Source organism: Peromyscus leucopus, chromosome 4 (genome assembly GCF_004664715.2).
Source record: "Peromyscus leucopus breed LL Stock chromosome 4, UCI_PerLeu_2.1, whole genome shotgun sequence".
Lineage (NCBI taxonomy): Eukaryota > Metazoa > Chordata > Mammalia > Rodentia > Cricetidae > Peromyscus > Peromyscus leucopus.
Window position 1 is genome coordinate 56,263,020 of NC_051066.1, and position 13,620 is coordinate 56,276,639.

At 39.1% G+C, this 13,620-nt stretch overlaps 1 protein-coding gene across 1 annotated transcript in view; it reads left to right on the top strand.

The window, feature by feature from the left end:
* Positions 1-13,620, top strand: part of Itga4 (integrin subunit alpha 4) — a 72,647-nt gene that overhangs the window by 46,485 nt on the left and 12,542 nt on the right. The window contains exon 17 of the mRNA XM_028884598.2: positions 1,520-1,596. Coding sequence (XP_028740431.1) covers positions 1,520-1,596 — 77 coding nt within the window. The remainder of the gene's footprint in view (positions 1-1,519; positions 1,597-13,620) is intronic.

Sequence of the window (13,620 nt, forward strand, 5' to 3'; positions counted from 1 at the left end):
ATGAATTGCTCAAGAGAAGCCATGTTGGACATTGGTTGTACTGTGAGTTAGCTATCCAATGTCATTTCACACACTCACTGATCTTCCTTTCTCATTTATTTCTCACTTTCTTTGATTATGTCTCTCTCCCTGCCCATGGATCCACTCTAGATTGCTCAACTCAACTGCTCAAGTTTTGTCACTTATAAACACATTTTTATGTGACACAATTTCTCTTTTAAAAATTGCATTATACTTTTTCAGCCGCATCCCAATAACAGCTGCATTTTAAGATAGTCCCTGCATTCTGACCAACAAACTGCTGTTTTTTTTCTAAAGTGTTCTCAAGTACTTCAGTTTCCCTAACAATACATTTATTCCAGCGAGTCCCAGTGTCAAGACCTTAACTGTCTGACAGCACAGACAGTTAACAGGCTGCATTAGAACAAGGTCAAAAACACTCATTAAAGCATGCACTGATGGCAGGTAGAAAGCCACTACTGTCTAATTTAGAATACTCAATCAAAGGAACACAACAACTTAAGAGCAAATTTTTAGAGTCTTACATGAAAATAGTTAAGGGAGTCAGTTGGAATTTTTAAAAATTCTTCTATTGAACTTCACTTTTCAATACCAACTATTTTCCAATAGCTTCAATAATTTAAATACCAATACTGTTAAACACATAGGAGAAAATGTTAGCCATCTGTAGCTGTATTTTATTCTTAGAACCACGTGCTCTCCAATTAGGAACCACAGAACGAAAATCATACTGACTTCATCACTTGGGGGAACATTTCCGCTTGCACTTCTCCAGGTGTGGGTGTCTACGCTGTCATGTCGTGAGATTGTTCACTTCCCAGTGTGTGTGCGTCATTCCTTCTTTGACTCTCGAGATTGCCCCTTTTATTTGCAACTTCCCCCCTCTTCTCCTATTCCCATTGTCTTCAATTATTTCATTTCTTTGCTTTTACATAATGTAACCCTCAGGTCTTCCTGAGGAGTAGATGCATACCCTGCAGTGTTGTTCATGGATCCTTTTAAATAATTAGAGATTAATAAATCGAAAAAAACTTCATGACAGGCTACAATTTAATTTTGTTCAATGCTTTCACAAGTTATGCCTCTCAGTTTCTGTATATAGCTGTACTCTTTGATATAATTCACTGCCCATTCCTGAGCTAAAATACGGTAGACATACTTCTGTGTAATAAATTTGATCAGAATGTAGTAGGAGAAAGTAGGGGGAAAGCAGATTAAGGGTGCTTTTGAGGCTGATATTCCAAATATCTGCATACTGTCTTTAATACAATATTCGACTTAACAAATTTAGGCCTAGAATCTACTATGGGAACTAAGATTTTTTTTTTTAGCCCTGAAACTATGTATTTGAATCTCTTGACTAGTTCTCTCTCAGATTGGACCTTGGGGGAGGCATAAGTTATAATTTGATGTGTGACATTTATTTTTGTCAAGCACAGGTGCCTTATTCTTTAAATACATTGAAATTAAAATAAAGGTTATAATGTTTTATTTCCAGATAAACTTTGCAAGATTTTGTGCCCATGAAAATTGTTCTGCTGATCTTCAAGTTTCTGCAAGAATTGGATTTTTGAAGTAAGTATAGTTTACTCTGCTTTTCATCAAAAGTACATAAATGGTAAATGCATATGGCTTCCAGTGAGAGAGGAACTAACCCATGAGTGTTGGCATCATAAAAAAATCTACAAACTGACAACATTTTGTTGTGAAGTACTAAATGATCTCTATGTCATTCATAATATATATATATATATATATATATATATATATATGAGCATTAACATTTTTTAAAGAATAAAAGCATGAGTAGCCCTAAAGTTTTATGAAGTGTGCTTTAATTTTTTTTTTTGTAAATTAGAAGATATTTCAGGATTTAATTCATTTTTGGATATCATTATCATAGTCATAATTATGTTTCAACATTTGTTAAGTGCCTAGTAATAAGAGTTTTACTGGTAAAAAATGAACTTTATTATATAATGGTTAGTATATTTTATGGCTAGAAAAGTGGGTTATACAACTCAAACTGATATGCAGAATAATGTATTTTGACAAATTTGAAAAAATAAACCAATTTGTTCTAAATTCATAGGATGATAAGCAGAGTAATAAGAGGATACAATGTGCTTAGACTAGCCTCTGGCATTTAGCAAGAACTGGATAAAAAGGGATGTCTAGTGTTACTTTATAATGGAGAATAAACCACTGTAATTTTGTATCATGTAGAGATTCCCAATGTTCAAATTGTTTTGCACATCTGTGGACCTCAGGAAATGAAAGAAGGATAAGGATGTGGCAGGGACAGGGCAAGGGGATGAGAACTGGTTCAGGAAGTGGGACACAAAGGAAGCCAGAGCTACTTGTAACAAGTTCAATTTGGTGGGTATACTATTGCATTTTATGTCAACTTAACATAAGGAAGAGTCATGTGGGAAAAGTGAATACCAGCTAAGAAAATGCCTTCACCAGACTGGTCTGGAGTCAAGCCCGTGGTGCATTTTCTTGATGATCTGATTGATGTGGCAGGGCTTAGCTCACTGTAGACAGTGTCGTTTCTGAGCTGGTGGCCTTGGGTACTAGAAGAAAACAGGCTGAACAAGCCACTTCTCACCTGTTCCTGCTTCCAGGCTCTTGTCTTCCCTGGATGATGGACTACAAGTTGTAAGACGAAATTAATTTTGGTCATGGTGTTTTATCGCAGCAATAGGAAATGTAACTAAGAAAATGGGGCTTTGATACATAGCTCTAATTGAAAATCACTCTCAACCTTATATTTAAAATTCCCTCTACACATTAGAGACTCGTGAGTTTGCATAGGGAGAAGAAATGTAAATTTTACAGAATAAATAACTGCATATCAAATGTTGGGAGTATTTTTATTTAAAGATCTTAAAAGCAATAGGAACCCTTTTAGAAACTATAAAAGAATCTCCAGAAAACCAAGTCCTGATAACCAGTGTGTGGGGGGGAATAAAAAGGTAGCATTAATATTAACATTTCATATCAAGATTAGATAACATAATGATGAGAAGGGTCATGGAGTTTGCATCTAAAATGCAGAAGGAAAGTGTTAGCAGCAAATTTTAAGATGAAAATCTCAGTGCAGTAGTACTCAAATATCAGGAATGGTGATTAAGGCAAGAAGGGAATACTGGACACAAAAGATAGTTTGTTTTTTTTTTTTACATATTTCTTTTCCTTCCATTCTCTCTTATTCTCTCTCTCTCTCTCTCCCTCCCTCCCTCCCTCTCTCCTTCTCTCTCTCTCTCTATCTCTCTCTCTCTCTCTCTATCTCTCTCTCTCTCTTTCTCTCTCTCTCTCTCTCTTGAGACAGCATCTCACTAATGTAACCCTGGCTGTCTTGGAGTTCACTCTGTAGACCTGGCTGGCCTTGAACTCACAGAGATCCCTCTGTTTCTGCCTCCCAAGTGCTGGGATTAAAAGTGTGTTTCTGACTTTTATATATTTCTTGAGGGTGACTTATTTAATCATGAAAAGGCATAGCACATTCAGGTCAGAGGCTGAGAAAGGGTAAATAAGAAAGGGTAACCTTTGGCTTAAATCCCAAAGGATGCTTTTCAGTTCCTTCTTGGACTTGCCCTGAAGCGTCTGGCAGCCTTTCACTTTAGCTGCTTAAGCTCTTTTGCTTTCATCGCCTTGTTGAGGTCCTGTTGTATTTTCTCGTCTAGCCTCTCCTCAATTGTGTTCAGATCATCTCTGATTCCCATTCATGACCAACCCATTTACACATGACCATGTTTTTCCTGAGTAACCTTACAACTATGACCCCTCCTGGCTTTCCCACGCTGCCTATGCCTACATCAGCATCTTTGAACATCACATCCCATGGTCTGTTGTATGGCAAGAATTATCAGTATCCCATAGATTGATTCTGATTAGTCATTAATCTGGACTGGTGTAACCATTACTTCACTGCCTGAGTGAGAAACCTAGATTTCAACCTTTTTGTCTATTTACTTTTTTTAATGCTTGAGATCCTGTAGGCAAACATTTCTGTCCTGCCAGCTGCTCCCCAAATAACTATGCAGAGACTTAATATTAAATATAAATGCTCAGCTGACAGCTTAGGATCGTTTTTTTAGCTAGCTCTTGTAACTTAACACATTTCTATTAATCCATGTGCTGTCCCAAGGCTCATTTACCTCATGTACATACTTCCCATCCTGCTCTCTCTGTGTCTGGCCAACGACTCCTGCAACTCTGCTCCTTTTCTTTCCAGCATCCTCCTAGTCTGGCTCTCCCACCCAATCTCTTCCTGCCTAGTTATAGGCCAGTCAGTTATTTATTAGCTAATGAGTGTAATACATATTTACAGTGTACAATATTGTTCCATAGCAAGACCCTACAAGTTATTAAAATTTGAAGTACTGCCACTTAATAGTATTGTCTACCTTCTCTCTCTCTCTCTCTCTCTCTCTCTCTCTCTCTCTCTCTCTCTCTCTCTCTCTCTCTTTCTCGTCTATCTTCACTATTTTACAAACTAGGTACCCAGTAGCCTCCCTAGATCATCTAGTCTTCAGGCTTCTCAGGCACTGTCATTAGTACTCTAATCATTATGTGACCAGCATGACCAATCTAACATCTACAGTGGAGGTACAAGGAGCCCTTATTTGATTGGTAAATGATAATGATTTGGTATCTCATTTTAGACTTAAAATTTATATTCTCCAGTCCTGTTTCTCACCACTACCATAGGTCTCTTTATCATCAATGGAAGAATGCTTACAGTTGTTTGGCCATGCCATGTATTCTCATACTGGCCATTTTCTCACTTCTTCTATTCATCCACCTGATTAACCTGCATTTATCTTTTAAATCTCAGCATTTCCAAGAGATAGCAGTCTCTGTCTCCAGCTCCTTACCCCTAGACCCTTCCATACACCTAGGTCTATGACATAGTGCACACTGCATTGAGAATCTTTCTCCACACTGGCCTGGAACCTGCTGTAAGGCAAGTCCTGTCCTCAAGTTTGTATTCTCAGAGCCTAACAGAATGCCTGGAGAACAGGAGGTGACTAACAGAGGTTTCCTGAGAATAGAAAAAGAGTTCCAAGACTTATAAGTAGAGGAGTTAGCCTTGAAAAGGAGTTAAGAGTCACTTTAGCTTGGGCTAAGAAGCTGGGAAAGATGATTGATTGCTTCCTTGCAATTGTGGAAGGAAGAAACATGTAGAAAAGTTATGGGTTGTTACAATGGAAATTCAATTTCATAGATGGTGACTGAAGACTTAGGGGACAGTTTGGGAAATGAAAGATCCAATGTGACTGTTAAATGTAGAACAAGGGATCAAGTAGGAAAGAGCAGAAAACTTAATGCAAAGTGTTGATTACCTAGTTGGGAAAGACCATGAATTCTTCTCAGTCAGACAATGCCAGTGTAGCCATGAGCATCTACAGTGGCGGGGTAAGGAGCCCTTAACTTGATTGGTAAATAAACCTGGTGCTTATAAGTGACTCAGTTGGCTCACTTTGATAGTTGAAAAAAGCAGTGACTAGTAACTACTTTGTACACAAGAGCGTAGAGTGACTTTGTGAGTCTATTAGTTGAACAACTTGTAATTTTTCATTTGTATATTTGTTTTCTAACATATGCATGGTTTTAAGTATATCAGGAGAGTTTGATTAAAGTTGTACAGGTGTGTTGGTAGAGCAGGAGATTTTCTTAAGCATAGATGGACAGTGTTTCCATCTGCTTGTGTTAGACACTCTGTGTCTTCCTGGTTACCTTTCATTGCAAATGTGCTGGCTCCTGAGAAAATGAGATTTCAAAGCTTAAGTGCAAATGTCTCTAAGAATGTTTTAAACTTATTCAAATAACATGGAATTATTAATTCAGTTTTTCTATTTTCTTGCAAAAAATTTTCTACTTAACATTTTTAATTAGAAATACTTTTTAAATTAAAAATCAAGCCGGTGATTTTAAATAGTAACTGGACAAGTGTAAGGTGGTGTTCGTTAGGATGTGGTCCTGAGTCTAGGACAATACTCACCATGCCTACTGGAAATGCATATCCTACACCCCAGAAAGTTCTCATTGATACCTATGAGACCCAAGCAAGAAACCTTCACTATGAACAGAGTTGTAAGTTCACTTTTTTAAGTTGATTGAGAATTCATACATGCATATGATGTGTTTTGATCAAGCCCACCCACCCTTTTTTCCCCTCCAATTCCTTCTCTACCCCTACCAATATTCCTTCCAAATTTCATGTGTTCTCTTCTTTCTTTCTTTTTTTTTAACCCATGTAGTCTACTTTGTACAGCCAGTGTGTGCTTGGGTATAATTCTATATACTGGGCATGGGTATCTCCTTAGGGGCCACATTACTGAATAAAGCTGCTTATCTCTCTCCTAGTCGTCATTTTTTTTTTTTTTTGTCAATAGCTCCTCAGCTAGGGGTAGGACTTTGTGTTCCCACTTTCCCTACCCATGTTGTGGTTTTGTCTGGCTTGCTCTTGTGCATGTAGTCATAGTTCACATAATTCATATGTGCAATTGCCCTGTTGTTACCAGAAAACACTGTTTATCTGTAGTTCTCCACTGCCTCTGGTTCTTAAGTCTTTCTGTGCTCCCTCCTCCAAAATGATTTCTGAGTCTTGGGAGATGATAATGTGATATAGATGATTTAGGGCTGAGCAGTCTGCCATATCTTATTCTCTATAGATTGTGAGTTTCTGTGCTGGTCCACCATCTACTACAAAACAAGCTTCTCTGATGAAGGTTGAGAGATGTTATGATCTATGGGTATAAGGATTGTGTCTTTTGAGAATTTGTTAAATACTATATCCATTTAGTAGAACATTAGCAATAGGTTCTTCCCTTGGTCCTATGACATACCTGGGCCTTGGGTTCTTGGTCCCAGCTTAAGTTCCATCTCAGGAAGTGGGCCTTAAATCCAATCAGAAAAGAGTTGGTTGCTCCCGTAACACCTGTGCTACTATTGCATCTGTGGGAGTGTCTTGCCAGGGTGGTCATTACTGTACCATGCAGGGCTCACAGATGAGACTGATGATTACTTTTCTCCTGAATAGTACTCATAGCACCTTCTGTCATTGCGGAAACATAGGGATGAGGCTTCCAGGTCAGTACCAGCTTGATTTCTCATTGTTCTATGCTTCTTTAGCAATAGAGTCTCACCATAAAGTTCTAGATGGTGATGAAGAGTAATGGTAATACCCTGTTATGTTTTAGGGTCTAGGGGACCCCACTGACCAACAACGCCAGAAACAATAGCCTTCTTCTATCCTTGAGCTTTTATTTGCTAGCCTATGATATGTCTGCAAGAGGAATTACCTCCTCATTATAAGATAACTCTTTCCATATATATGTATATGAGTACATTTTAGGAAACTTCTACTATAGTACGTTTTCATTTGGCTTTTTTAAAAAGGTTTTTAGTGTTCTCCCTCCTCTACCCTGTCCTCTCATTCCTACCTCATTTAACCTTTATTGCTCCATTATTTTCTACAAGTCTTTATCACACCAAAACCAGGGAAGCAATGTAGTGATGAAGACTTTCCAATGGGAGGTCATGTTGATTAGGTTCAACTCTTACATCCACCATTTTAACAGCAGGGTAGCCTCTTAAGAGAAGCTTTTTAGCCGGGCGATGGTGGCACACGCCTTTAATCCCAGCACTTGGGAGGCAGAGGCAGGTGGATCTCTCTGAGTTTGAGGCCAGCCTGGGCTACCAAGTGAGTTCCAGGAAAGGCGCAAAGCTACATAGAGAAACCCTGTCTCGAAAAACCAAAGAGAGAGAGAGAGAGAGAGAGAGAGAGAGAGAGAGAGAGAGAGAGAGAGAGAGAGAGAAAAGCTTTTTAACCTCCTCTCTCTTCACTATAAAATAGTAGAAATTGTGCCTTTTTTATAAGATATTTTAATTTTTAAAACGCACTTAATCCAAGTGATTAGTTCAAGGCCTGGTCCATTTGAGAGTTCAATAAAAGGTGTTGCTGTTTTTGGAATGGTATGAAGTCCACTGTAAAGCAGTGGGCACCAATCCTTTTGAATCAATTTGGAAAGTTACACACTATTTCTATGAGGTTAATGATAACTCATTTGTGGGATGTGCAAATGAGAACTCTCCTAATTAAGTTTCAGAGCCACATAGAAAGCTTTTGACTGTGTTTTGAAAAAGTTACTCTGTGTCAGACAAAAATACAGCATCTCTCCATGTAGGTGTCTTCTTTCCTTTCTCAGTAACAGTCTGCAAATTGGGGCCATATGTTGTGTGCCTACTTCTGGCTCTAACTCTGCTGGCACTAATGGTATTATGTGTCCCAGATCTAGACGCCTGTTTATGTAAATGCATTTACTCACTAAAGAGCATGAGTTTCTGATGCCGGGAATAATAAACGCTCAGGATATGATGAGCAGTGCTGATTCACATTCCCTCATGGTTCCATTAGGCTGAGGCCTCTACCTATGTTCCAAATTCCTGGGACAATAAACCAGCCAGAGGAGTTATCATGGTAAAAATAACAGTGAACAAACATGATGTTAGTTATTGCAATCACAATAATTGGTATTAGCCATCAAGGAGTTTATAGTCAGATCTTTCGTATAGATCAGGATGTAATGACCTGTTTGTTTTGATAATAGTTAGGAGCACTTTGAACTTCCTGTAATAGGATGTTGACTAATCCTAATCCTGACCTACAGCTGTAGGTCTTGTATGCGGCTAGGAAGCCTGGACATAGGTGGTTGTTTTGCATCTTCTTTTGGCTTTTTTTTTATGATTATAATATTTTAACCCTAACATTCCCATCAAGGGAAGGGGTGCAAGAACAAGAGTGTTTTTGTTTGTTTTGCTTTTTCCTTTTGGAGGTTTTTCAGAAAAGATAGCCCTTCTTATGCCTACTCTAATTTGACATGTGTGGAGTCTCCCAAATCTGTTATGGTGCAGGGAAAACGGAGCTCTTATGATCACATTAGCTATCAGACTTCATTCCCCAAAGCTGAACTAGAAATTTATGTTCTGTAATATCAAGGGAAGGTGGCCTACTCCCTGAATAATATGGACTTCTGTTAGCAGGAAGTGGGGAACTCATTGGTGAGCAGACAGTAAGTGGTGGATGGCACCTGACACCATGTTTTTAACTCCTCAAAGGGCCAATCTAATAGAATTGTCCTTTTTAAAAAAAAAAAAAAAAAGTCTCATTGACCTCACAAAACTTGGGAAGAATGAATTACATGCTTCTATACAAAAGTCCACTCACTCACTACCCAACTTCCAATCCAAACTCTTTTTCAATTCTCCCCTTGAACTTTATTGCTTTTATTCAATAAATAAAGTCCAATAGTTGGTCTATCCCAGTGGACAAGGTTCCTCAGTGTTTTATTTTTTTTTTTTTTGCAATAATAATAAAGAAAAAGAAAAGAGGATTAAAACTTGACTTTGGACTGGAGGCCACTTGGTGAAGGCTACCCCTTTTTTTTAAAAAAAAAATTAAGCAATTTTCTATTCATTTTACATACCAACCACAGATTCCTCCCCTCTCTGCCCCCCAGGCTTCCTCCCTAACCCACACCCCATTCCCACCTCCTCCAAGTCAAAATCTCCCATGGGGAGTTAGCAGAGCCTGGTACATTCAGTTGAGGCAGGTTCAAGCCCCTCCCCCCCCCTGCACCAAGGCTTCCCAAGGTGTCATGCCTTAGGCACTGGACTCCAAAGAGCCGGCTCATGCACCAGGGACAGATCCCGATCCCCCTGCCTGTGGGCCCCGAAAATAGTTCAAACTAAACAACTGTCTCACCTATGCAGAGGGCCTGGTCCAGTCCCATGGGGGCTCCACAGCTATTGGTCCACAGTTCATGGGTTTCTACTAATTTGGCTGGCCATCTCTGTATGTTTTTTCATCATGATCTTGATGTCCCTTACTTATAAAATCCCTCCTTTCTCTCATTGATTGGACTCCTGGAGCTCGGCCTACCGTGAAGGCTACTCTTTTGTCAAATAATTCTGCTGTGTGTCCTTAAACATTAAAGTGTGAAATCTGCTGTGTGTCTTTAAACATTAAAATGTGAGAACCATTCATATTATGTTTTGCTCTGGCATCTTTTTTTCTTTTCTTTCTCTCTTCCCTTCTTTCTTTTTTGGTCCCTACCATCCTGATCAAAAATAAGTAAGCTACAGAGACCAGACTGATTTTATCAAGAAAGAACAGATTGACAATATTGTTTTGAGAACATCTTGTAAAATCCAGTCGTGTTCACTGGGACAAAATGTAGAGCCTGGTATTAGAGCTTTCTCGTTTCCTCTTTCATTTATTAAGTTATGATTCCGTGTATGCACAGTACCTGGGTTTGTGTCAGTTGTGTGGACTCTAAGCAGCTTTGTAAATTTCAAGTCTGCATTATGCATGTTTTAATGAAGAGTGAACTGTGAGTCCCGAGGAAGCCTGTGGTTCAGTTGTGCCACCCGTCCAGATGTGCCGCTGGCTCGACATCACATCATGTAGAACACTGGCTGGTGTCTTTCCAACGGCATCTTGTTAAAGAATCAAAATCTACAGTGAGGGGAACATTTGAAATGAGTAGATTTAGGACTGTGGTTAATTGTGCAAAATAGCTGAAAATGGAAACGAAACCAGGAGTCTTGATGACAAATTGAGCCCGGTGCTGCTCTGTTCGGCTGCCGTCTCCGAAGCTGCCTGTGCATGCCACGCTTCCACCTTCTGTTGCTTGTCGAAGTGCCAACTTCTCTCCCAAAGGTGTTCAGTGACTAATGCTTTGGTTCCAAGCCAGAATATTTTATAAACATCTATTTCTAAGCAGCTCTTGTACAAGTCTTAATTAAACTTTAATGTCAAGCTGAAGTTTACTTTTAGAGAACCTTGAAAGTCCCTTCGGTCATAACATGAGGATAGAACAGTAGAGAGAAGGCAGCATGGCTCTCTTCTCACCATTTAATATGCACTGCCAAGAAGATGCATGCTGGCAAAACCCACGGGCTCACAACATGGGCAAACCGCACCACTTCCTAAGTGCTGGGATAGCCCATGAGCACTCAGTCAAACATCTCTAGGATAAAATGATATCCAGGGCCTAGAATGACTATTCTGTTTCTTATTACATGTTCTTTGTCCCTTTTCTCAAATCCAAGGCTCAGAAAGGAGAATTAGTTCTCATGGGGTGTCCCTTATTTTCTCTCTTCTTTTCTACAGGATACTATAGGGGTGCTTAAAGCTAGGGTGCTGGATTATTTCCTCTGTTTCTACACGGGGATCCTAAGGGGAAATCCTATAGCCTCTGCCAGATGAAATAAAAGAAGCCTCTGTTGAACTCAGAATGGACCCAAGCATGTTGATGCATGCCTGTAGTCATAGTACTCGGGAGCATGGAATGGGATCATAAGTTCAAGGCCAGCCTGGTCTACCAATAGTATGAATCAATTCTACAAAAAAAAAAAAAAAAAAAAAAAAAAAAAAAAAAAAAAAAAAAAAAAAAAAAAAAAACAGCAAAAATAATAGGCTTTAGTTAAGTCTAGTTATATCACATTTCTTGTTCGATTTGAAATTATTTTCATCAGTCAAATAGGCTTTACAGCAGGGGCCAGACTAATCTTTCTTATAAAGAGAAAGCAATATTTAAAATTTCGAGGGCCAATGCACACAGTTTCAGTTGCTCATCTATGCCCTTGTAGTGCAAAAGTGAGAATGGCTGGACTCAATAAAACTTTATGAAAACAAAGGAATGACTTTTAACCTTAGGCAGGAGTTTCCAGATACCTTCTCTATTGACCTGCTTGCTTTTTATGTAGCAATCATTTAGTACAACTTTATTTTTTCTAGGTAAAAATAGTTTCCTATAGTATTTATTGTTACATAAATTTATTTTGTTAGTATAACTTATTTGAGCTCCCCAAACCAAGATTCAGAGATTTGTAAGGATTTAATCTTATATTTTAAAAACAAAGTTCAGATAAACAGAAGTACAGGGAGGGGAGGGGAGGAGGGATGGAAAGAGACCATACACAGCAAAGCTTCATGTATGTATGTGTTCAGCATGATACTGTTACAGCTTTACATTGAAAGCTGCTGGAGCCCTGATGATCACAGAGTGAGAAAATAAGAGGAACAACTCCTGGGGTGGAGCATGGACATTTGCAAACACTGATTTAAGTTCATTTTCTTGATCAAATTTTGAGTAAAAGAAACAGCACTCAAAATCACAGCTGCAGGGAAGGATTACACACTCTCTAATCCAGTTTCTATGAACTATAAAACTGGGCAAAACTAGAGCATTAGGTTTTAAATGTTAATGGTCTGGGCAGTCACTGGGAGGGAGGCTCCGGTGTGTGTGTGTGTGTGTGTGTGTGTGTGTGTGTGTGTGTGTGTGTGTGTGTGTATTCCCATGTGGACATTATCTTTTCTTGGGTTGGGTGCCAGCTTCATACCTGCATTCATTTTTATGTTACGTGACATATGTGGCACTGTTAATGAGTCACACCTTAGGATGTTTGCTACCTTCTACACCAAGAGCTTGGATAGGAGAAAGTATCGAATAAAGGGGGCAGAAGTTTTATGCAGTAAATAAGTGGTCCAGTTTCTTAGAAATATGCTGTTGGGGTTTTAAGTGTTGGAGAAAAGGATTCTAAACCACAACTTTGCTTATCCACTCCGAGCTTGAGAAGACTTCATAATTTTGGAAAATAATTTGTCCTTTCCAGTATTGATTTTGCCTTGATTGTGTTGTGTCATTAATCTGGTTATTTTCAGGAGCTACATCACTATTAACATATTGGATGTGGACTAGAGTGGAGATCACATGACTTCATAGTGTGGACATTAAGTTTTTTAGTGAGACATTTGAAATGTTTATATCATTTTAGAATAGACAAACATACTATCTAGCTACAATTTCACAGCATATATATAAAAGATTCCATAAGTCATTAAAAGTGACTAGATCCATACCTAATACATTTTTTTGGCTTTTTTTTTTTGTTTTGTTTTGTTTTGTTTTTTCAAGACAGGGTTTCTCTGTGTAGTTTTGCGCCTTTCCTGGAACTCACTTGGTAGCCCAGGCTGGCCTCGAACTCACAGAGATCCGCCTGCCTCTGCCTCGCGAGTGCTGGGATTAAAGGCGTGTGCCACCACGGCCTGGCTTTTTTTTGCTTTTTATTTGTCTCTTGACTGTAACTCAGTCCTTTTCATCTGATACTAATTTTTTTTAACACAGTGACTAATTTCTATTCTCAGATAACCATGCTCCAGGTTCTCACTTCCGTGAAAGTTTAGATCAGTGCTGAGAGAAATTGACTTGACATTGTAAAATATGCTTCTCCGTGTTTTCTGGGTGTTACTGCTGTTCAAGCTGACCCCCAGGGGCAAGGACTAACTAAATTGGCACATAAAAGGGAGGGAATACTCAAGGTGGAGGGAACTTGGAGGAAGTCAGAAAGCATCTTGTGTTTAGTCTGCAGTCTGTGGGTGGATGCAGCTAATACAAAGGAATGCCCTGTGCAGTGGAAAGTGAGGCAAAAGCCAGTCCTCAGGAGCCCTAGGGTCCTACTGAGAAGTGGGGTTGCTTCCCTCTCTCAGAGTCACTGGCAGCACTTGCCCTGCTGTGGGCATTG